General features: G+C 41.3%; 2 protein-coding genes and 1 pseudogene across 2 annotated transcripts; 1 reads left to right on the plus strand and 2 right to left on the minus strand.

Moving 5' to 3' along the window:
* Positions 1-1036: 1036 nt before the first annotated feature.
* LOC120877093 (olfactory receptor 5B2-like) lies at positions 1037-1981 on the minus strand. Its single transcript, XM_040259423.1, has one exon. It carries the CDS (start codon positions 1979-1981, stop codon positions 1037-1039), a length of 945 nt encoding a protein of 314 aa, XP_040115357.1.
* Positions 1982-7864: 5883 nt separating this feature from the next.
* Positions 7865-8802, plus strand: LOC120877095 (annotated as a pseudogene).
* Positions 8803-14275: 5473 nt separating this feature from the next.
* LOC120877094 (olfactory receptor 5B2-like) lies at positions 14276-15223 on the minus strand. The gene has a single exon (XM_040259424.1). It carries the CDS (start codon positions 15221-15223, stop codon positions 14276-14278), a length of 948 nt encoding a protein of 315 aa, XP_040115358.1.
* Between the last annotated feature and the right edge of the window lie 10248 nt (positions 15224-25471).

The following is a 25471-nucleotide window of genomic DNA, read 5'->3' on the forward strand; positions in this document are numbered from 1 at the left end:
AAAGATCCCCTGGAGAAGGAAGTGACAACCCACTCCAGTATTTTTGCCTGGGAAATCCTGTGGGCAGAGGAGCCTAGTAGGCTACCTGGCATGCTACGGTCCATGGGGTCACAAAGAGTCAGACCCCTCTTTGCTACTGAACAACAACTCTCAGGGCATTTTTAAACATTGTGACAATGTGCGGTCATCTGTGAAGAACTGAACATGCTTTTATTTCCCGCCATTTCTCTTCTAGTGTTTTCATCCTTTCATAAAACCAAATGTTTGGTTTTTGATTCTTCAAAATGACTCAGTCAAGACAGAAATATAGCTCCATTTAAATGTGATATTTATGTGTCTTTCAATAATGTGTTGGAGAAGGAGATGGCAACCCACTCCAGTGTTCCTGCCTGGAGAATCCCAGGGATGGAGGAGCCTGGTGGGCTGCCGTCTATGGGGTTGCACAGAGTCGGACACGACTGAAGCGACTTAGCAGCAGCAGCAGCAGGGATAATGCATGCCAATAAGACACATGCTTTCATTTAGAGTTACAAAATATTTCTCCAATTAAGACACTTAGAAGAGATATTCAGCTAGATAAATAAATTAAACAGAAGGCTACATTCTAATACCCAAAGGTTATCCCAAGTTATTTCATTATAAACTACCCACACTTTATCACTGACGTTTACACTGCTGTCACATGTATGCACCCACATAGAGCACATGTATGTGTTTCTGAGCAAAGCCTTGCTTGTCTCGCTGATTTACATGTACATTTGCACTGACATGTGGTAGAGAAAGAGCCTGTGTAACAAGTGAATAAATCAAATCCATGACTAAGGTTTTTGAGAAGCAAGACCCAAAACATCTTGTTCTTTCCCTGAGCTATACTATTTCAAGTATTACATTTCCAGACATATTTTATTATCCCCAAACAACATATCTTTGAAGTGGTAAGACAATAACTTTAGGAATTAAATGCATTGTATGGCTAAAAAGAGAGAATAGATTGACCTGAGACAAATGAAACTACATTATTTTGCATAATACAGCATTAAAATGCAAATCCTAGAGAGAATTTTGCCTTCCCCCAAACCTTCTTGAATGCACTTTGCACCTCTTTGTTCCTCAGGCTGTAGACTATGGGGCTCAGCATGGGGATGACTATAGCATAGAACACAGAGGCCACTTTGGCTGTGTCCATGGAATGGCTGGCGCTGGGTTGTAAGTACCTGAAGATAATGGTCCCGTAGAAGATGCTGACTGCCGAGAGGTGACTAGCGCAGGTGGACAAGGCTTTTTGGTATCCCTTAGCCGAGTGCATCTTCAAGACAGTGATAAATATGAGGAGGTAGGAAATAAATATTACCAGAAGAGCAAAAAAGACATTAAAGCTTGAAATTAACACGAGAACCACCTCTCTAACATGTTTATCAGAGCAAGAGAGAGCCATGACAGCCGGAATATCACAGAAAAAGTGATGGACCACCTTGGACTTACACAGAGAAAGACTGAATGTGCCCCCGACATGGATGGAGGCATTCACGAGTCCACAGACGTAGGAGCCTATGGCCAGATGGGCACACACACTCGTCTTCATGGTGATAGTGTAACGCAGGGGTTCGCACACTGCGGCGTGGCGATCATAGGCCATTGCAGCTAAGAGGAAATTTTCCACACTGGCAAAGGCTGCAAAAAAGAATATCTGAGTAGCACAGGCATTGTATGAGATGACCTTGTCTGCTCTAAGAAACCCAGCCATCACTTTCGGTGTGACAGCTGAGGAGTAGCCAAAGTCCACCAAAGAGAGATTAATGATGAAAAAGTACATTGGGGTGTGGAGACGGGAGTCCAGCAGGATCAGTGTGATCATCCCCAGGTTTCCAAAAACACTGATGAGGTAAATGAGGGTGAAAACAATGAAGAGGAGGGTCTGAAGATCTGGAGCATTGGTTAGACCCACCAAGATGAAATCTGTCACCTGTGTGCAATTCTCCATGGGAATTTTCTAAATTCTCTGTAGTAATGAGAAAGCAAGGAACATCTGGTAAACAGCAAACAGTTTGCACTGGAATCATATATACACCCTGTTATTTTGTCATTTTGTGATGGCAACAAATTATTCTTCTTGATTCTCTGATCTAGAGCATAGGTTTGAAACAAAAAAAAACCTAGTAAATATCTTATAGTTACATACTGATTTATCTTATAGCTGTGTACTTTATGTTTTTGGGTTCCAAAATCACTGCAGATGGTGACTGTGGCCATGAAACTAGAAGATGCTTGCTCCTTGGAAGAAAAGTTACGACCAACACAGACAGCATATTAAAAAATAGAGACATTACTTTGCCAACAAAGTTTTGTGTAGTCAAAGCTGTGGTTCCAGTAGTCACGTATGGATGTGAGAGTTGGATTATAAAGAAAGCTGAGTGCTGAAGAATCGATGCTTTTGAACCATGGTATTGGAGAAGACTCTTGAGAGGCCCTTGGACAGCAAGGAGATGTAACAAGTCAATCCTAAAGGAAATCAGTCCTGAATAATCATTGGAAGGACTGATGCTGAAGCTGAAACTCCAATACTTTGGCCGCCTGATGCGAAGAGCTGACTCATTTGAAAAAACCCTGATGTTGGACAAGATTGAAGGTGGTAGGGAGAAGGGGACAACAGAGGATGAGATTGTTGGCTGACATCACCGACTCCATGGATATGAGTTTGAGTAAGCTCCGGGAGTTGGTGATGGACAGAGAGGCCTGGGGTGCTGCAGTCTGTGGGGTCCCAGAGTCAGACATGACTGAGCGACTGAACTGAACTGAACTGACAGTTACATCCTGTTGAAGCTGCAAGTTCCATACAGAGTACACGCACTGCACAGCTTCCCGCGTGTGCAGAGGAACACACTAAGGTGCAGAAAGAGGTTGTAATTTGTCTAAGATCACATATTTACCCTCAACTCATCTCCCAAGTCCGGTGACTTGAATCTGCTAACAGTTTACATTTATATAGCGCTCATCCTCAGTACACATTTACATCTAACATGCTGGGCTTCCCTAGTGGCTCAGAAAACAATGTGCCTATAATGCAGAAGACCTGGGTTCAATCCCTGGGTCAGGAAGATCCCCTGGAGACAGAAACGGCCACCCGCTCCAGTATTCTTGCTTGAAGAATCCTGTGGACAGAGGATCCTGGAGGGCTACAGTCCATGGGGTTGATGTTAAAAACTACTTGATCCTCTTAACAGTCCTACAAAAGATTAAGTGTTTTGTGGACCTTTACAAGTGACAGAGTGAAGCTTTGAATCAAAGGCAGAGCTTGGACTCTGGAAAAAGGTACATATATATCAAAAAAGCAGCCCCACCGTTTACTATTTGGGAGACATTATTCATAAAATAACTTCTTAGAGCCTTTCTTTCTCTATATACAGAATGAAAGTTTAATAGGACAGCTAAAATTGGATTATTATAATGGTTAAATGAGAGAATACATTTTTTACAAAGCACAAATGGGTGTTCACTGCAATCCTAGTGATTTACTACATGTGTTCTCATTAAGATAAAATGGCAGTCTCCATTTTGGTTTAGGAAATGTGGATGGTGACATGTAGGGTCTCAAGATGTGGGTGAGGTTGACCAATTCTAAATTGACCTATGAGATTCGACTTTGATCAATTAGAATCACACACTAAAAGCTATGAGTTTTGGGCTTCCCTGGTGGCTCAGATGGTAAAGAATCCACCTGCAATGCAGAAGACCTGGGTTTGATCCCCTGGAAAAGGGAATGGTTACCCACTCCAGTATTCTTGCCTGGAGAATCCCACAGACAAAGGAGCCTGGTAGGCTACAGTTAATGGGGGTGGCAAAGAGTTGAGTACGACTGAAGTGACTTAGCAAACCACAAAAACCATGGCTATTGAGTGTTTGTTGTTGCTAGTGGTAAAGAATTTGCCTGCCAGTGCAGGAGACACAAGAGCATGGGTTCAATCCCTGGGTCTGGAAGGTCCCCTGGAGAAGGGAATGGCAACCCTCCCCAGTATTCTCGCCTGGGAAATCCCATGGACAGAGGAGCCTGTGGGGCTACATTGAATGGAGTCGCAAAGAGCTGGACGTGACTGAGCAACTGAGCACACATATATTTTAATTAGAAAATGGAGAAAGAAGAAGAAATAACAAGCAATATGATAATGCGTGTACCATCAACATATCCAGCTAGATCACACAGATAATTCAATTCTTTCTTCCCTAAGAAAGAGATGAAGCTATAGATACCCTCATGGGGAATATCCCCGAAGAGCTCCATGTTTCTGTAACTCCTTCCTGATTCCCATGAGCTAGTCTCTGAAATCCCCATATGACTCAGTATGACATCATTTTAGCTGAGATCCCTTGGCTGTCATCTATTCCTCTGATTGTTAGCAGTTGTAAGTACATGCAGGGGCTCTCCCCCTGAAACCCCCAACCTGAGGATTTGCTGTGATGCTGCAATCATGGCCAGAGAAAACATCCTGGTGCTCTGTGTCAACCTAGAGGGTGGGATGGGGTGGGTGGTGGGAGGGAGGTTTAAGGGGGAGGGGACGTATGTGTGCCTGTGGTTGGTTCATGCTGATGTACGGCAGAAACTAACACAACATTGTAAAGCAATTATCCTCCAATTTAAAAGAAAATATTTTTTAAAAATATATATTGATTGACTTTAAAATGATAGCACTTCAGCAAGGCATTTTATATCACTTCCTTCATTTGCTAATCATAGGCCCAATTCTGTGAAATATATGGAAGAGGTAATTTTATTATTTCATTTTCCAAATAAGCAGAAGACAAGTGACTCTGTCAAGAGCAAAGAATTAGTGAAGTATTCAGCACTTTCTCCCAGGTTTCTAACTCTATGTTGGGTTCTTTCCTCCATCTTTACTTAACTTAGAGATCTTAGAACATTTTGACCAGTGCCTGACAGAAAACATCCATCTCTAGCTATATACATGCTTTATTCCATGGTTAAATGCTGATTCTAGATTCGCTATTTGGGACTGACTGTCTTTTCCAGCAGTAAGGTAAGACTTTATGTTTCATATAAATTTTTAGTGAGTGTAATTCATGCAAAAATCTGTGGGGCAACTTTAGCTACTATGAACTATTTGAACACAGAAATAGATATTTTGACAATTTTCTTCCCTAAAACAGTAAGTTGAGACTGGAGTTTAAATGTCAAAATTTCCATCAGTAGGAAATTTAGTGACACAAGGAATATCATCATACTGCTTTCCTAAAAAAAATTAGCAAAAAAAAAATGTAAGTGATGCTATAAGTCTTACTTCATTTTATTTACTATTTCTTGTCCTTTTATTGGAAGCTAAAAAGAAACTTAAATAGGAAACACTAAAACACCAGAACAGAGTGAAATAATTCTTCTTTAGACCACAGAAGTATTGTAACTGAATTAGCAAGATCAATATTCCATTGTAATCTTTCCCCAATAACCTCGTCCTCATCATTATTACTAGCACTTTTATAAAGGCCAATAAAGAGGGGGCTAAAAAATAAGGTTTTTGATTTGATCACAGCTGAGTTTGAATTTTGAGTCTTTAACTTTCCTCATACTATGTAATTGTAGAGATTCATGTAATTCCCAAATCCTCAGATCTCTTAATGTAAAATAGGAATAATAATACCTACCTTACAACATGACTGAGGATTAAATGAAAAGAGATATGTATCTGTATATATACATATAAATACATATACATATATGAATAAATAAATACATATACATATATGAATAAATAAATTAAATATATATCTGACAACTAGAAGTACAATGGTAGAGAAGAATAATAGATGGCCTGCTAAAGGATTAAATTCAAGTAAGAAATATTTAAGGCACTCTTCTTACACAAGAACATGTTCATAAAAAAATTTCAAACATGGGGCTCACCCCCAAACCAGACCTATAGCCAGGCTGAAGACTGCCAACAAACTAGGAAATTTTCGACCCTTGACCTCTGTGGTTCAACTATGAGAAGATAGTAATAAGAGAAAGGATGAGTTTCTAAAAAGAGGTTCTGGGAATTCCCTGGCAGTCCAGTGGTTAGGACTCCAGGCTGTCACTGCCGAAGGCCCGGTTTAATCCCTGGTTGGAGAACTAAGATCCCACAAGCTACATGGACTGGCCGAAATAAAAACAAAAAAAAGACCCTTTCAACCCAAGCTAAAAGATGGATTTTAAAGGAGGAACCTGAGCAAAAGGATCACTCGCCTGGAATGACCAGAGGAGCCACCAGCTGTGGAGGGACAGCCTGGGAAACGCTGGAGGACACGGGAAAATGTCAGTGGACCAAAGGTGAGAGGAAGGTCGCAGCACTACAGAGCTCACCCACGCTTGAACCGCGCACCTCACTACCCACGTTTCTCAATCGTGGAGGTGACCAGCTCATCTTAGTACTAACATGACATCTGATGTGATCAGACTGTACTCAATACCCAGCATTTTACTCATTGCTTTTAATATGTTTTATCTCATTTAATTCTCATAATAATACCTTGTTCAGTCTCATTAAGCAGGGACTTCCTCGGTGGCTCAGCTGGTAAAGAATCTGCCTGCAATACAGGAGACCTAGGTTCAATCCTTGGGTTGGGAAGATCCCCTGGAGGAGGGCATGGCAACCCACTTCAGTATTCTTGCCTGGAGAATCCCATGGACAGAGGAGCCTGGTGGGCTGCAGTCCATGGGTTGCAAAGAGTCGGATGACTGAGCAACTAACACTTTCTTAGTCTTATTACTATTGTCACTTTGTAAGTGAAAAAGATCGGTTCAAGGGAGTTAGGTCAGGCTCAGTGATTCCCAGGTAGTGGGTGGCAGGCTGTGTGCACCGCATCTCAGAGCCCAGGCTTCTTGCTGGATGCTGCAGCCCCCCTCGCTGAGTTGTCTCTGCAGCTTGTACAGGCCCTCCCACCCCAGTTATCCCACCACGGGCACTGGGCAAGTGTCTCTCAGTTATTTCACCATAAAACTCCAAAGGCTGGGTTTAGAACACTGGAGACATAGAGTAATTGTAAACTGAATTAAGTTCAACTTGCTTTTAAACTCAGTTAAGACAGTGGACACTGGCAGCGTAATCACTCTGAAAGTGAAAGTCCCTCGGGTGTGTCCGACTCTTTGCAACCCCGTGGACTGTAACCCTCCAGGCTCCTCTGTCCATGGGATTCTCCCTGCAAGAATACTGGAGTGGGTAGTCATTCTCTTCTCCAGGGGATCTTCCTGACCGAGGTATTGAACCCAGGTCTCCTGCATTGCAGGCAGATTCCTTACTGTCTGGGCCACCCCGGAAGCTGGGTACATTGTTCTGGCAGTCATAATTTTATAAACTTAAATACAATACTCAGTCTCTGTGCTTCATGAGTTAATTGGGGATAACAATCAATCTCATGAGGTTGTTGAGAGAAATAAAAGAAAATACATGTCAAGTGTCCAGAGCAGTTTGGGGCACTTGAACAATTTAGACCTAAGTGTTTACTAGGATGAGAAAAACTGAATTAACAGATATATTTATTTAAGGTGGTTCATCTTTATCAGGACATAATATTTTCTACATCTCAGTTCAAGAACTTATAAAATTTAAAAGTTGGAAAATGATCCATGAAGATGCCTCAGCTTCAACAGTATGAAACTCTACAGATACTTTGTGGCTTAAATTTTGTTTAGTCTGTACTTCAGATGTGGAGAATCTTGAAGTTCAAATTATCCCATTAATGAAATATTTGTATATGTGGATATATACACATACGCGCCCACAATACTGAATTAATTTCACTTTCACTCCCCCATTTGTTTATCACTGTGTTCCCTTCTTTTTTTTGCCATAGGACCTCCTTTGATTCAAAAACTGCATCCATGGAGAATAATACAGAAGTGACTGAATTCACCCTGCTGGGACTCACCAGGGCCCCAGGACTGCAGGTCCCCCTGTTTATAATATTCACGCTCATTTATCTTGTCAACGTGGTTGGAACTCTGGGGCTGATCCTGCTGATTCTCTTGGACCCTCGTCTCCACATTCCCATGTACTTTTTCCTTACAAATCTGTCTTTGGTGGACTTGCGCTACTCCACAGCTGTCACGCCCAAGGTGATGGCTGGGCTCCAAGGAGCCCAGGTCATCGCTTACCATGCACGCGCTGCTCAGAGGTTCTTTTTTGCAGCATTTGCCACTGTGGAAAGTTACCTGTTGGCCTCAATGGCCTATGACCACTACACAGCAGTGTGCAACCCCCTACGTTATAACACCACCATGACAGCAAGTGTGTGTACTTGTATGGCTATGGGTCCCTACTTCTGTGGTTTCCTGAATGCCTCCATCCACATGCGAAACATTTTCTGGCTCTGCTTCGGTAGGCCCAATGTGCTCCACCACTTTTTCTGCGATGTTCCAGCAGTCATGGCTCTCTCTTGCTCTGATAAATGCATCAGTGAGCTGATTCTCCATGAGGTGGCCAGTTTCAGCATTATGTTTGCCCCCTGGTTATCTTGATTTCCTACCTGTTCATATTTACCACCATCTTGAAGATGCACTCGGCTTTGGCATATCAGAAGGCTTTATCCACCTGCGCGTCTCACCTCACCACAGTCTCCGTCTTCTATGGGCCAGACATCTTGACGTACTCCCGGCCCAGCTCCAGTCATTCCATGGACACAGACAAAATTGCGTCTGTGTTCTATACAATGGTCATCCCCATGCTCAACCCCTTGGTCTATAGTTTGAGGAACAAGGAGGTCAAAAATGCTTTCAAGAAGTTGGTTATGAAGGCAAAATTTTCTAAGCTTCACCTTTGAAAGTTGTAGGGATCAAATGACTTAGTTTCGTTCCCCTCGGACCTTCATCGTGCAGTAATTCACATTTTAAGGCTCATACTGCACCTAAATTGCTGAGTTAACACCATTCCTTCTTCAAAAATCTATCATCTAGAAAAACAAAAAAATTATGTTCAAATATGTGATAGTTGATTGAGGATGGCCAGAAGGGACCTTAAGAGTACTAAAATCCTGCTTGTAGTGAATTTTGTTAATTATATTTGATTTATTCGTATGTTGATATTATCTTTATCATGTAGCAATGCTAGCATATATGAAAACACGGCACGCAGAAACCCACTAACAGAAGCATATGTAAGAATATCGTACGTGCACATACGCACAGGAGTGAGAAATTTGTTAAAAGGAGTTGGAGTATGGCTAGCTTTTAAATAAAAATTTAAAATAATCACAATATGTTCATGTCTGACATTATTTATCTAGTTGAGAAACTGTTTGCAGAGTCCAGAATGAAGAAAATTGTGACATGGGTTTTTAATAAAAATATATGATTTTATCGGATGATTTATTCAGTGCCACATATGTATAACATTTTACAGAAATCAATATCTCTGTCTTTAGTGTGTCATCTGGTAGAAAGAGTAGGGTCACAGGATGATCTTGAGAAGCAAGAAGCCCACAGTACAAGAAAAGGTGATCAGTCAATAATAATGGAACTTTCCAGTTGTCCCGTACATGACTACGGTCTCTTACATTTTGAAAAAAACAAAACAAAAAAACACTAATAATCATGTTATCCATTTTCCTCCCTGGAAATACAATAAAATGGCTAAAGCCACTCACTCATAAATCCTCTGGTTTTAGATGAGCCACGTGGCGCCTTACCTCTTCTAGGCACTCACCCCACTTCTTACACACCGCATTCCTTGCTGTTCCTGGACAATCTCAGCGGGTTTCTTCCCCAGGGTGTTTGTACTCGCTGTTTCTAAAGACCAAAGGCTCCCGCTCTCCCTTCAGGCTTGCTTCATTGTTCCCCCGGCCCCCTGAACACTGTTCCCTTCTTCCGTTCCTTGCTTTATTTTCCTTTGCTCTGGTCACTGCTCAAATCCTATTTATTTCTTTTCTTAAGGCTTTTTACAATTAATGGTTTGACTGTGCCAGGTCTTAGCTGTGGCATGTGAGATCCTCACGGTGGCATGTAGGATCTGCTAATAGTTCCCGGAACAGAGTTCAGACCCAGGCCCCCTGCAATGGGAGCATGGAGTTTTAGCCACTGCACCACCAGGAAAGAACCTTATTTCCTTCTTTATTCATTCATTTACCTTTCTCCCCAAAACATACACTGCACAAGAGGAGTGACTTTGTCTTCTTTATGAACAGCTTTATGCTCAACACATGAATAATGACCTGACTCATACTAATAGTTCAATAAACGTTTGTTTAAAGAAGTCAGTTTGGTGCCCAGAAGTCAATATATCTGAATCATTGATAATTATAGTTCACTACTCTTTAGAGAATTCTTCAGATAATAATTTTAGGGCATTTCAGGAGATACAGCTTTTTTTTCTATATTCTCACTCACTATTTGTACTTTTAGACAAATTAATTTTTTGGAAACCAACAGTATTAAATGATTAATGTCAAACCATATAAATTTTTCATTAGTGATTTTTCATTAAGGGGAAAATAACACATGAAATGAATTTTATTTAGTAAATCAAAAAGGCAAACTATGAGACTATGAGAAGTTTCCTACTTGATACAATTTGCAAAATTTCTTAATAAATAATTATTCATTTAACTTGAGTGATTCTAAACAGACAAGACTTACATAATTCTCACCCAGTTTCCTCTATTTTTAACATCTTCAGGTCAGTTCAGTTCAGTCGCTCAGTCGTGTACGATTCTTTGCGACCCCATGAATCGCAGCACTCCAGGCCTCCCTGTCCATCAGCAACTCCCAGAGTTCACTCAGACTCACGTCCATTGAGTTGGTGATGCCATCCAGTCATCTCTTCCTCTGTCGTCCTCTTCTCCTCCTGCCCCCAATCCCTCCCAGCATCCCAATGAGTCAACTCTTCGCATGAGGTGGACAAAGTACTGGAGTTTCAGCTTTAGCATCATTCCTTCCAAAGAAATCCCAGGGCTGATCTCCTTTAGAATGGACTGGTTGGATCTCCTTGCAGTCCAAGGGACTCTCAAGAGTCTTCTCCCATACCACAGTTCAAAAGCATCAATTCTTTGGTGCTCAGCCTTCTTCACAGTCCAACTCTCACATCCATACATGACCACTAGTAAAACCATAGCCTTGACCAGACGGACCTTATTTTATCATATCTGTCAAAACTAAGAAACCAATATTGACATGTTACTACTATCTGAAACTTCAATAGTTTATTCAGATTATTACTGATATTTTCAATTATGTTATTTTGCTCTCACAAATCTAATCAAGGACATAACATTGCATATATTTGTTGTATCTCTTTATTTTCCTCTGATTTGTGACAGTTTCTCAGTCTCCTTATTTTTCTTTAACTTAATATCCTTAAGGAGTACTGGACTAGTGTTTTGTTGAAAGTCTTTCAACATATGTTTGCTGATATTTTTGGTCACAGTTATACAGAATGTATAAGTTGTGAGAAGGGATACATGACCTTTGTATCACATCCTATCAGATAATACATTTTACCAACAAGACTTGTCACTGGGGGGTGTTAACCTTGATCTCCTACTCAAGATAGTTTTGCCAGGTTCTTCAATGTAGTGCTAACTTTTCTCCTTTCATACTCTGTACTCCAGAAAGAAGTCATTAAGTTCAGCCCACATTTAAGGTAGAAGGGAATATACTCTACCTTCTAATGGAAGTCTAACTATATAGCTTGGAATTTTTCTACAGGGAAGACTTATTTGTTTGCTGCTATTTGTATCAGCATGGAGCCGCGTATATTCGTCTCACGCTTTGGTCACACTTGGAGCCGCGGTATTTATTGCATTGTTCAAGTTGCCCCATCTTTGGCTTTCGGAGCACTTTTAGTTTCATTCCTGTTTCCTAATATGCCCCAACCCTGTTGTTTTTTGGGCTCCTCCTTACTTTCTGGAACTACAAGCTATCGCAGGTTCATTCTTTATTATCCTTGTCCCAATCCTATAATCAGCTAGTTCTCCAAAGAACCATACTTCCTTTTATTTAGTTCAGTTCAGTTGCTCAGTCGTGTCTGACTCCTTGTGACCCCATGGACTGCAGCACGCCAGGCCTCCCAGTCCATCACCAACTCGCGGAGTTTACTCAGACTCATGTCCATCAAGCCAGTGATGCCATCCAACCATCTCATCCTCCGTCGTCCCCTTCTCCTCTTCTCTCCTTCCTTTTATTAGATAATGATATTTAGTATTGAGTGGTGTGTTGGGTACAGTTATTGCTACTGGGCATTACTTATTACAGGCCCTCTAAGCAGAGAAACCTGGAATAAATGTTATATATATATATAGATAGATAGATAGATATAGAGATATAAATAGATTTTTATATCTATATAGATATAGATAGTTCCATGAAAGGCAAAATGAAAGTGAAAGCGTTAGTTGTTCAGTCCTGTCTGACTCTTTGAAACGCCATAGACTGTAGCCCACCAGGCTCCTCTGTCCATGGAATTCTTCAGGCAAGAATACTGGAGCGGGGTAGCCATTCCCTTCTCCAGGGGATCTTTCTGACCCAGGAATTGACCCCAGGTCTCCTGCATCGCAGGTAGTTTCTTTTACTGTCTGAATCATCAGGAAGACAGTCTCATTGTTCTGACATATGTATAGAGTCAAGTATCTATCATCCCAGTACCATATAGACTAGTTCTGTCACTCTAAATATTTCCTTATGTGTCTCTTTTGCAGAAAACAGCTCTTCCTTTTTTCAACCCACCAACAATGAACAATTTGGAAAGGAAATTAATACCTGTACAGTTGATCTTTGAGCAACATGGGTTTAAACTGAACAGGTCCACTCATATGTTGATTATTTTTCACTAAACATGTATAAGAGTAGTACACAGTCTATGATTGGTTGAATCTGCAGATGTAGAATTGCAGATATGGAGTTGCAATTTGTTTTAAACTTATATGTGATTTTTTAACTGTGCAGAGAGCCCATGCCTCTAATATTGAGGAGTGTTTGAGGCTCAGCTGATTTACAATAGCATCAAAAGGAATAAAATACTTAAGGATAAACTTAATCAAAGAACTGAAAGACTTGTATGTACACTGAAAATTACAAAGCATTGTTAAAAAAACTAAAGATGATACAAAAAAAGGAAAGAGTCTATATTCATTGATTGGAAGACTGAATATTGTTTAAACAGCCATACTACCTCAAGCAGCCTACAAATTCAATGCAATCCCTACCACTGAGCCAAAACTACTCAAATACATTCATGTTGCTACAGCTTATGGTCAATTCTTGCCAGTGGAATGTATTCAGTAATAATGTGTACAGCATCTACATCACTCTCTTGAAAAGAAATTATTTTTCCTCTAGCCTACCTATTTCTCCTTTCCTGTAGATATAATAATTATAATGAAGACAGACTTTCAAGACTGTAGGCAATGGTAGAAAGAGACAATGTGGAATGAACTTGGTGCCAGGATGACAGAGACACACAAGTTGTCTAGATAATTCATTTTCACCATGCTGCATTAGCTACCACTATTTGAGAAATGAATAGTTCTATTTTAAAATCCACTGTATTTTGTCTCTCTTTGTTACAGAATTTTCACCTAATTGTGATAAATAAATTATGAGTAGAAATTCTTTGCAGTTCTTTTCCTCATGAGATGGAGTCTTTTTCTTCATGTTTGGATCTTAACCATCCTTTTGACATGCATTGATTAGTATAACATGGTCAAAAAAAAAAAATGTCATGAATTGGGAGTCTGGACTTTAAGAGGCTTTTTAGTTTTGCTATCGCACTGTGAGAATGTTAGCCTGAAAATATTATGAGAGAAAGCTTTCCAGCCTCTGGAGGATCAAAGACCATGTGTAGAAGAGATAGAGAGTAGCCAGAGTCAGCATCCAGGTACATAAGGACATCTTTAAGATTCCAGCCCAGCTGACCATGCAGAAAATAGGCAACCTCATGAGTGCATGTAAAAGCAGAAAAATAAACGCCCTGCCAACCATAGAACTATGTTTTTAGCTTCCCTGGTGGCTTAAATGGTAAAGAATCTGCCTGCAATACAGGAGACTTGGATTCGATCTCTGGGTCAGGATGATCCCCTGGAGAAGGGAATGGCAACCCACTGCAGTATTCTTGCCTGGAGAATCCCATGGACAGAGGAGCCTGGTGGGATTCAGTCCTTGCGGTCACAAAGAGTTGGACACGTCTGAACAATGAACACTTTCACTTTTCACTACTACTTTAAGCCACTAAGTTTCTTGGGAGTTTATCACAAAACAGTAGATAACTGATTAGCAATACATATTGTATAATCTCTTTAATTAAATCTATGTACTGCAAAGAAGCTTCATCTTCTCAATGGCTCTCCTGAAAGCATTACTAACCTCTTTATTCCTAAGACTATAGACGAGAGGGTTCAACATGGGGATGATTATTGTATAGAACACAGATGCCATCTGGTCGGTGTCCATAGAATGACTAGAACTTGGCTGTAAGTACATGAAGATTACAGTTCCATAGAAGATGGTGACAGCAGTGAGGTGAGAAGAACAGGTGGAAAAGGCTTTTCTCCGTCCCTGCACTGAGTGCATTCTCAGGATGGCAAATAATATAAACAGATAGGAGCTCACAATTACCATCAGGGCAAAAAAGACATTGAAAGCTGCTAGAATAAAGAGCACCATCTCATTTACGTAGATATCAGAGCAGGAAAGAGCCAGGATTGGAGGAATATCACAGAAGAAGTGATGGACCACATTGGAATGGCAGAAGGAGAGGCAGAAAGTGAATCTAGTGTGGATGGCAGACTCAGCAAAGCCCCAGACATAGCAGGCCACGACCATCGGAACACCCACACTGGGGGTCACAGTGCTGGCGTGATGTAGAGGCTTACGCACGGTGGCATGCCGACCACAGGCCATGGTGGCTAGGAGCAAGCAGTCTACACTGGCAAAGGCCACAAAGAAGAACAGCTGCGCCACACATCCCCCATAGGAGATGACCTTATCTCCTGTGAGAAGCCTGGCCATCCCCTTGGGAGTCACAGCTGAGGAGTAAACACAATCCACCAGAAAGAGGTTACTGAGGAGAAAATACATGGGGGTGTGGAGACGAGAGTCCAGCAGAATCAACGTGATCATCCCAAGATTTCCAGTGAGAGTGATGAGAGATATGAACGTGAATATTATACACAGGGGGGCTTGCAGCTCTGGGGCGTCCGCCAGTCCCAAGAGTCTAAGCTCACTCGCCTCAGTGCTGTTCTCCATGGAGGACATTTTGGAACGACGTTTCACCTGTCAGAACAAGGGAAGCAAAATGGATGAATTATTGACGCGTGGCGAACGACTCACTGCACATCCTGTCACCTGAATGATAGAGGCACGCCTTCATACCACTCTCAGCTCAGCTCAGCTCAGCTCAGCTCAGTCGTGCCCGACTCTGTGACCCCACGGACCTCAGCACACAAGGCCTCCTCGTCCATCACCAACTCCCAGAGTTTACTCAGACTCACATGCATTGACTTGGTGATGCCATCCACCCATCTCATCCTCTGTTATCCCCTTCTCCTCCCACTTTCAATCTTTCCCAGCATCAGGGTCTTTCCCAATGAGTCAGCTCTTCGCATCAGGTAGCCAAAGTACTGGAGTTTCAGCTTCAGCATCAGTCCTTGTAATGAACACTCAGGACTGATTTCCTTTAGGATGGATTGGTTAGATCTCCTTGCAGACCAAGGGACTCTCAAGTGTCTTCTCCAACACCACAGTTCAAAAGCATCAATTCTTCAGCACTCAACTTTCTTTATAGTCCAACTCTCACTTCCATATGTGACTACTGGAAAAACCATAGCTTTGAGCAGATGGACCTTTTGTTGGCAAAGTAATGTCTCTGCTTTTTAATATGCTGTCTAAGTTGGTCATAGCTTTTCTTCCAAGGGGCAAGCATCTTTTAATTTCATGGCTGCAGTCACCATCTGCGGGGATTCTAGAGCCAAAAAAAATAAAGTCTGTAACTATTCCCATTGCTTCTCCATCTATTTGTCATGAAGTGATGGGACCAGATGCCATGATCTTAGTTTTCACTCTTTCTCTTTCATCAAGAGGCTCTTTAGTTCTTTGCTTTTGGCCATAAGGGTGGCGTCATATGGATATCTGAGGTTGTTGATATTTCTCCCAGCAATCTTGATTCCAGCTTGTGCTTCATCTAACCCAGCATTTCACATGATGTACTCTGCATATAAGTTAAATAAGCAAGGTGACAATATACAGCCTGACGTACTCCTTTCCTGATTTGAAACCAGTCTGTTGTTCCGTGTCCAGTTCTAACAATATTGCATAGGATCCTGGAATGTTAGGACAATGAATCAAGGCAAATTGGAAGTGGTCAAGCAGGAGATGGAAAGATTTAACATCGACATTTTAGGAATCAGTGAACTAAAATGGACTGGAATGGGTGAATTTAACCTTGATCACCGTTATATCTATCAATATAAGGTTCCCAGTAACCCTGAGACTGGCAGCTTCTCCCCTCCATCTTGCCGTCTGTAAAGGCATGCACTGTATTCATGAGTTCCTGACCCCACTCAGCTATTCCAAACAACCACTTTATTATGTATTGTATGTATAATTATGTATTATATATTGCTTGGGCTTCCCTGATGGCTCAGCAGGTAAAGAACCTGCCTGCAGTGCAGAAGATGCAGGTTTGATCCCTGGGAAGGAAAGATAACTTGGAGAAGGGAATAACCACTGCAGTATTCCTGCCTGGAGAATCCCATGAACAGAGGAGCCTGACGGGCCACAGTCCCTGGGGTCACAAAGAGTCGGACGTGACTGAAAACATACATACTGCTAATGTCTATTGCTTATTTTTATACAGGTTAAAAGTTGTGCTTCCTCTGCAGATTACTTTTTCTGAAGACTTTTTTTTTGACGTGGACCAGTTTTGAAATCTTTATTGAATTTGTTACAATATTGCTTCTGTTTCACATATAGGTTATTTTGGCCCCGAGGTGCCAGGAGCCAGCGTGAGGAATTCCACCCGTGACAAGGTCATGTGGCAGAGCTCTGATGGCAAGGCTAATCAGACCTCAGGTTTTCCCCCTGGAATTTCCTGAGCATCCACCCCCCCTCAAAAATAAGAATCTGCCTGCATTTCCACTCTTCTGACATTCTCTGGAAAAAGTCAATTCAGGGCTTTCGTCTTCTGCATTTGAAAGAGTGTTTCAATCCAAAAACCCCTCTGGTGGCTTTCTAGCCTGCCTGCAGGCTGCGCATGTGATTGATTGAGGCCTCCCCACTGTGGGGGGCACAGGAAGCATAAAACATCCTAGGAATGTCGAGGCTTCCAAGGAGTCAAAATCATTAGAATAGGACCGATTAAAGGTTTCATTTGTTGAGCCAATACTTGCTGCCAAATTCTCATATCTTTTACTTTTAGGTATAGTTGGTATATAGAAAAACAGGTAGTAGACCTGGTATTAGCAACACTAGATCTTTGAGTTAAGCACCTTCTTTGTTATAACCCGCTGCACCTTTGTTCTATAGGAATGTAACTATTTTGTACTTTGAGGGTGATGCAGAGTAAAGAGGAAACACTTCTAGGGAAAAGGAGTTTTCTGGACAATTATCCAGGAAGAGAGCCATAAAAATGTTAACAAGCCTCTTGGCCAGAAGATAATGTAAGCCACCTGAGACCTTTTATATATGGGAGGGTATGCAAAAAGAAAGCCTTGTCTCAATGAGGGTCAGGACTGCTGCCCCTGCATAACTCTTTCTTTATGTACAACTTGGGGTATATAAGCTGATTTTGAAAAATAGTTTTTGAAGTCTTGCACCGATGCTGGGCTTCCCCATGTCGTTCTTTTCTTTTTCCGGCTGAATTCCCACCTGGAGCAGGGAGGCTCATCATGTCTACTTATTTGTCCCGGCTTCTAAGATCTGTAAGAGAGACAGCCCAAGGCGGGGCACTCTCCGATATTCAAACAGATGCCGGTGGCCCTACGTAGATGGTGCAAACCTCATCTCGAGATTTTCTTCCTAATCTATTTTTTCCTAATCTATTTTCTTCCTAATCTAATCTTATCTCTAAACAAATAAGTTTTCCACGCCGATGCCGTCCACCCTTCGAATTCCCTGGATCCACCGGGGCTGGACCCCGGCACCGAGGCATGTGAGGTCTTAGCTCCCTGACCAGGGATCAAACCCATACCCCCTGTACTGGAAGGCAAAATCTGAACCCCTGGACTGCCAGGGAAATCCCTATTCATACTTTTATCACTGGCATTCCTAAGCAAGACATCACTCCTATTCACTGAGCACTTTCCGTATGCCAAGTAGTCTGAGAAGAATAAATATTTCATTTGATCGTCTCAGCTCTCCTATGAGGTTATCACCTGAGAAAAAAGTGATAGATCACTGTCCTTCTGGAGGCGAACAGTGTGAAGAATGAGATTCTCATCCAAGCAACTGTGCTCTACCTGAGGTCTAAGAAATGGAGAGTCAATTGCATGTTAAATGCAAATTTTCGACTGTGCTGAGGGTCACTGCCCCTAAATCTCATGTTGTTCGAGAGTCAGTCTTACTTAGTGAAATAAGTTTAAATCACAAGATGAATCCAGAATGGTTCATCCTGATGGCTGTCAGAGATGGGGGAGTGGAGGGTGGGTGAAATGGGTGAAAGAGTCAAATGATACAAACTTTCAGTTACTAAATAAATCACGGAAATATAATGTACATTATAGTCAATAATACTACACTGCATATTTTAAAAAGTTGTATCTATGTATGGTGACAGATGTTATCAAGACTTATTCTGATGATCATTTTACTATTTATACCTTCTCCAGGGGATCTTCCCGATCCAGGGATCGAACCCTGGTCTCCCGCATTGCAGGCAGATGCTTTAACCTCTGAGCCACCAGGGAAAAGATTTTACTATATGTACAAATATCAAATCACTGTTGTGCACCTAAAACTAATAGCTAGAAGATAGAAAAGTACAGGAAGTAAAGGTACATTTCAGATAAAAATAAGCTAGGGCACCATGGGAGTTTTATTTCTGCTGTATGTGTGTACGCGTTATAGGTGGGTAGATGTGCTGAGCGACAATGTAAATCGTATTTTTTTCTGTAGTTTTCTTATTCAAAAAGCCTAAAGCGTTTGATCTCGGGCTTCTGAAGTTACCCCTTAGAGTGCTCTAGTAACACAGGACCATGTGCTTCATGACGCGTTCCATGGGGTTCATTTAGTGATTTATTCAGGCCTTCATTTGTCCACTCAGTGCCCTGGTAAACATTTACTGAGTACCCACCATGTTCTAAGTGCCGCCCTAAACACAGGGATTGTGCTCAGAAAAATATCATCTTCTATTCCTTGAGAAAAATCATTTCTTAGTTAGTGAAGGTTGTTAAAACATCTGGACTCTAGCTTGGGAACATGAAAGTATTAAAACTCAAGATTTTAAACTCCAAAGAAATTCACGGGGACACACTGCCTTTGTAACTTTACACAGCACATCTTGTAAGACCACAGTCTAAACTAGGCCATAGAACTGATCTAGAAATTTACCTTGCTTTTCAAGGAAAGTGGCACAACTTCCCTTGTGACCTTCAAATTGGTAATCCCACTCAAAGAGAAAGGATCCTATTGAAGCTTTTTCTTCATGTCTCATCACAAAGATTGAAGTTCTCCAGAGGCAGGGAGATATAAGACAAATGTTAATTTTTAAGTGAGGATGATAAAATACTTTCAAATGTGTCACACAGGGATGTTGCTGTGAGGACAAATAGGAGACCATCCTTGCATGCACTCTATAAAGGGCTGAGCAACTGCAAGAAAGGATTATCATACTCACCATGGACATTTTAGCTTGGGGTTTTATCCCTGATCGTTGTTACAGGCTCAGAGTAATATGCCTGGGAAATAAGTCCACTTAGTAAAATGGACAAACTATTACCTTAAGATTAATAGAAGAATGCCAAAGGGCCTCGACAAACAGACTGGTCCATCTAAAATGATGTCAGAGTCATTTGGGATGTTACAGGCCAGTGAAAGGAAACCAGAGGCATTTATGCATATATGAAGTTATCAGGGGATCAGGTACCCAGGAGGGAAGTTATCAGCTCTCATTCCACCCGGAGAAGAAGCAATTAAACTGTCCGTAGAGACCCACCTTAGTTTGTGAAGGCACAACACGATGTGTCTACATCACTTGGGGTTCTTTCTTTTGATAGTGCAGACATCTTCAGAAGAGATTTGTCACTAACTTTCCTGATAGGATCAGACAGAATCATGAGAGGAGTAATGACAAGTATGCTAGGACATAAATTCTGTTATCTCACAGCACTGTGACTTCCTAAATTCACAACAAAGCTGTTACAGGCTGCATAATCCTTCTGCACATCACTTCCCTCCTTTATGAAAAGGAGGTAATGATAGTGCCTACTTCTTACGGATGTTATGAGGAACGTATTAGATAATGCTGATAAAGTTCCTCAGACAGCCTGACACATGGTAAGCTCATCAAATACTATACAAAACAAAGTCTTAATTTTCTTTGTAAAAGAGCCTCCATTTCTGAAAGTGTGATTTTCCCTAAAATAAATCATTGCTGCCTTGTGGTGGTGGTGTACAGCTGCTAGGTCATGTCCGACTCTGTGATCCCATGGATTGCAGCACGACAGTCTTCTCTGCCCTTCACTGTGTCTCAGTGTTTTCTCAAGCTCATGTCCATTGAGTTGGTGATGCCATCCAGCCATCTCATCCTCTGTCATCCCCTTCTCCTCCTGCCCTCAATCTTTCACAGCATCAGGGTCTTTTCCAATGAGATGGCTCTTCACATCAGGGGGCCAAAGTACTGGCGCTTCAGCTTTGGCATCAGTCCTTTCAATAAATATTCAGGGTTGATTTCCTTCAGGACTGACTGGTTTGATCTCCTTGCAGTCCAAGGAGACTTAAAAGTCACCATGAGTTAATTTCAAAGACTCTAACATATAGCTGTGGGATTGGGGGTGCATGTGAATAATTAACAGACCAAGAAATAAGACAGAGGAGGGTCAGAACACGAACTTTCTTAAGGCGTCAAAAAGTGCAAAGCAAGGATTCATCAGTAGCATGTTTGTTTTCTTCCCCCAATTATGGACAAAGCTGAACAATTCTGGGACTCCACCAAAACAAAAATTCAGATATATTTCTATGTGGAAACTGTAACATGACCACTAGCAGCTTCCATTTTTCTGGAAGTTCTTTACCCTCAGTTCAGGTCAGTTGCTCAGTTGAGTCTGACCCATTGTGACTCCATGGACTGCAGCATGGAGTTTACCCAAACTCATATCCACTGAGTTGGTGATGCCATCCAACCATCACATCCTCTGGCGTCCCCTTCTCCTCCTGCCTTCAGTCTTTCCCAGCATCAGGGTCTTTCCCAATGAGTGCGCTCTTCACATCAGGTGGCCAAATTATTAGAGTGTCAGCTTCAACATCAGTCCTTCCAATGAACACCCAGGACTAATATCCTTTAGGATGGACTGGTTGGATCTCCTTGCAGTCCAAGGGACTCTCAAGAGTCTTCTCCAACACTGCAGTTCAAAAGCATCAATTCTTCAGTGCTCAGCTTTCTTTATAGTCCAATTCTCATTTCGATACATGACCATTGGAAAAACCATAGCTTTGACTAGATACACCTTTGTTGGTAATGTATTGTCTCTGCTTTTAAATAAGCTGTCTAGGTTAATTTCATGGCTGCAGTCAGTATCTGCAGTGATTTTGGAGCCCAAAAGAAATAAAGTCTGTCACTGTTTCCCCATCTATTTGCCATGAAGTGATGGGACCAGATACCATGACCTTAGTTTTCTGAATGTTGAATTTTAAGCCAACTTTTTTACTCTCTTCTTTCACTTTCATTGAGAGAGGCTCTTTAGTTCTTCTTTGCTTTCTGCCATAAGGGTGGTGTCATCTGCATATCTGAGGTTATTGATATTTCTCCCAGCAATTTTGATTCCAGCTTGTGCTTCCTCCAGCCCAGCATTTCTCATGATGTACTTTGCATATACGTTAAATAAGCAGAGTGACAATATACAGCCTTGATAGACTCCTTTTCCTGTTTGGAATCAATCCATTGTTCCGTGTCCAGTTCTAACTGTTGCTTCCTGACCTGCATACAGATTTCTCTGGACACAGGTCAAGTGGTCTGGTATTCCCAACTCTTTCAGAATTTTTGAGTTTGTTGTGGTCCACACAGTCAAAGGCTTTGGCATAGTTAATAATGCAGAAATAGATGTTTTTCTGGAACTCTCTTGCTTTTACAATGATCCAACAGATGTTAACAATTTGATCTCTGGTACCTGTGCCTTTTCTAAAACCAGCTTGAATATCTGGAAATTCATGTTTCATGTACTGTTAAAGCCTGGCTTGGAAAATTTTGAGCATTACTTTGCTGGCGTGTGAGATGAGTGCAATTGTGTGTTAGTTTGAGCATTCTTTGGCATTGCCTTTCTTTGGGATTGAAATGAAAACTTACCTTTTCCATCCTGTGGCCACTGCTGAGTTTTCCAAATTTGCTGGCATATTGAGTGCAGTACTTTCACAGCATCATTTTTTAGGATTTGAAATAGCTCAACTGGAATGCCATCACCTCCACTAGCTTTGTTCTTAGTGATGCTTCCTAAGGCCCACTTGACTTCGCATTCCAGGATGTCTGGCTCTAAGTGAGTGATCACACCATCATGGTTATCTGGGTCATGAGGATCTTTTTTGTACAGTTCTTCTGTGTCTTCTTGCCACCTCTTCTTAATATCTTCTGCTTCTGTTAGGTCCATACCATTTCTGTGCTTCCAGAAATGGACATTCTTTACCCTAACTTTTCCTATTTTTGATAATTCCCCAGTATGTGAAACTCGGTGGAAATCTGTTCAACAGCATGTTCAAGGGTCTACTGGAGAACCTCTAGAGAGGCATGGTTTCAAGCCCTGGTTCTGTCCAAACTTCCCTGGACCTCAGGCAAGTTATTTAGTTTCTGCAAGCCTCCATTTCTTAAGTAAAATGGGAATAATAGTACCTATTCATGGAGTTGTGAGGATTAAATAAGTTAAGACACATAAAGCATGGAAAACAGCATCAATGTTCTAAGAAACTATATAAATGAGAGCTATTACTATTGTCATTGGGCTTCCCTGGTGGCTCAGAGGGTAAAGCATCTGCTTGCAATGCGGAAGACCCAGGTTTGATCCCTGGGTTGGGAAGATCCCCTGGAGAAGGAAATGGCAACCCACTCCAGTTTTCTTGCCCAGAGAATCCCATGGACAGGGGAGCCTGATAGGCTATAGTCCATGGGGTTGCAAAGAGTTGGACACGACTGAGTGACTTCACTTACATTTATTATTGTCATTATACTTACCATGCTCACTGCTCAGCCAGCAGCAGAAGTACTTATCTTGGTCAAGGGGATGCCACAGATAACATACCGAAGTTGGGACAGTCAGAACTTGTTGATATCGGGTGCTGCGGCATGTGACATTAGCAAAGGGCCTGCAGCTGTGATTATGACGGCCTAAGGTAGAAGTGATGGATGTGTCAGAGGAATTGTCTTAACAAAACTATCTCAGGGGCTTTATCTCACTTGTGTTTCCTGCCTTCTGGTTTCCTTTGTTTAACACTGATTTCCTGAGCTCAATTAGCCATCATTCTTCTTGGTTTTGTGAGTACTTCATTATTCTTCCAATAAACTCCTTTCTGTTAAGTTGGCCAGAGTGGATTTCTGCTCTGTCCATCTACAATCCTGTCTCAGCAACCACATCTACGCGATGGGTGGGGCTGGTGATGCCGGAGGAGACCGCATTGGAAGAGGCAGAGTGCTGCCACCGCAGTCGCTCGGCTTCCCCGGCTGTCCTGTCTCACACTTTAGCTCCCACAAGGGTCATGACTAGGCTTCTCGACACAATGCCAACCATGGAGAATTTTGTGGATTTTACGTCTTAAATATAGGAGGAAAAGACATGCTCCTTTGTCTCTACTTACTCGCATTATCTCGGCCTATTTACACATTATCCTTGGTGTTGGATCAACTTTGTCCCAGCAAAAGCATTCCAACTCAGCTGGGGAAGAAAATAAAAGTAAAAGCCATGAAAGAGAAACACATTGCAATCTGTTCTCAGGTTTCCTAATTCAACAGTATTTAAATATGAGTTTATAATGTCTTTTAATTGCAAGTGACCAAAAAAAAAAGTATAGAAAGTACCCTAATGCTAACACCAGAAAAATACATTAAAATCAAAGAAAGTTACAGACCAATATTTCTCATGAACATAAATGCAGAAGTCCTCAACAAAATATTACCAAACCAAATCCAGCAAAGTATAAAAAGAATTATACACCACAACTAAATGGGATTTATTCCATGTATGCCAGGCTGATACAACATTTAAATATCAGTCACTGTAATCTGGCATATTAACATGCTAATAAAGAAAATAACATGATCATATCAACTGCTGCAAAAAAATTATTTGATAAAACCCAGTTTCATGATAAAAACCCTTAGAAAGCCAGGAATAGAGAGAAGAAGTCACACATAAGTAGGGAAGGCTGAAAGAACCAGCAGGATGAATGTATTATTTAGCTTAATGTAGATATAGATGGGTTGACACAGAAAGAAACACACCTTTGGATGTATATATTTGTTATTGTTATTAAGTCTCTATGTCAAGTCTGACTCCTTTGTGACTCCATGGACTGGAGTCCACCAGGCTCCTTCGGTTCATGGAATGTCTCAGGCAAGAATACTGGAGTGGGTTGCCATTTCTTCTTCACGGGATCGTGACCCAGGTATTGAACCTGCACTCCTGTGTTGTAGGTGGATTCTTTACCACTGAGCCACCAGGGGAGTCCAAATATGTTTGTTAGTGTACATATATATTTCCTAGTTTTATCTTCTAAGAGCACGTAGAAGTGGCACCCCAGTAACAATGAGCCTTCCTGGCTCCTGGATCCCATTTTCTAAATATCGTCCTCTAATAGATTAAAGCAGAGCTCTTTGAAAAAATAATTTATTATTTCTGGGACTGAGCAGGTTAAATACAAGATGACCCTGAGTGTCTTGTAACTCTCAAACATAAATAAGTGTTCAAATATAAAAGGATAGGGAACATGTCCAAAAGGAAACAGGAAAAAAAAATTAAAGAGTTTCCAATGATCAAACTTGGAAAAAATTTAAGCAAAATAAATAAATCAATATAATACTGGATTACAATACAGAGTACACAGTAAGTATGTGTTCCTATGGTTACATAAACAAATAATTGAATAAATAAATAAGTGGTGGAGAAGAGATCATTTTTTCCCTTCATAAGCATTCTAAATAATTTATTGGTATATTCTCCTCCACTGCAGGAGGTCAACCTTAGTCCTCCATAGCCTGGAGGATCAACTAGACTTAGTGAGTTGCTTACAAAAAAAAAAAAAAGTAGAAAAGGGAGAAATTTTCTTTACACTGAACAACATAGAAAAGCTATCTTGGGCCAGTGACTGAAG

Source organism: Oryx dammah, unplaced genomic scaffold (genome assembly GCF_014754425.2).
Source record: "Oryx dammah isolate SB20612 unplaced genomic scaffold, SCBI_Odam_1.1 HiC_scaffold_17, whole genome shotgun sequence".
In the NCBI taxonomy this organism is placed as follows: Eukaryota; Metazoa; Chordata; class Mammalia; order Artiodactyla; family Bovidae; genus Oryx; species Oryx dammah.

Excerpts from the sequence above, each read along its gene's own strand:
- LOC120877093 (XM_040259423.1), bottom strand. The coding sequence starts at position 1,981 with ATGGAGAATTGCACACAGGTGACAGATTTCATCTTGGTGGGTCTAACC.
- LOC120877094 (XM_040259424.1), bottom strand. The coding sequence starts at position 15,223 with ATGTCCTCCATGGAGAACAGCACTGAGGCGAGTGAGCTTAGACTCTTG.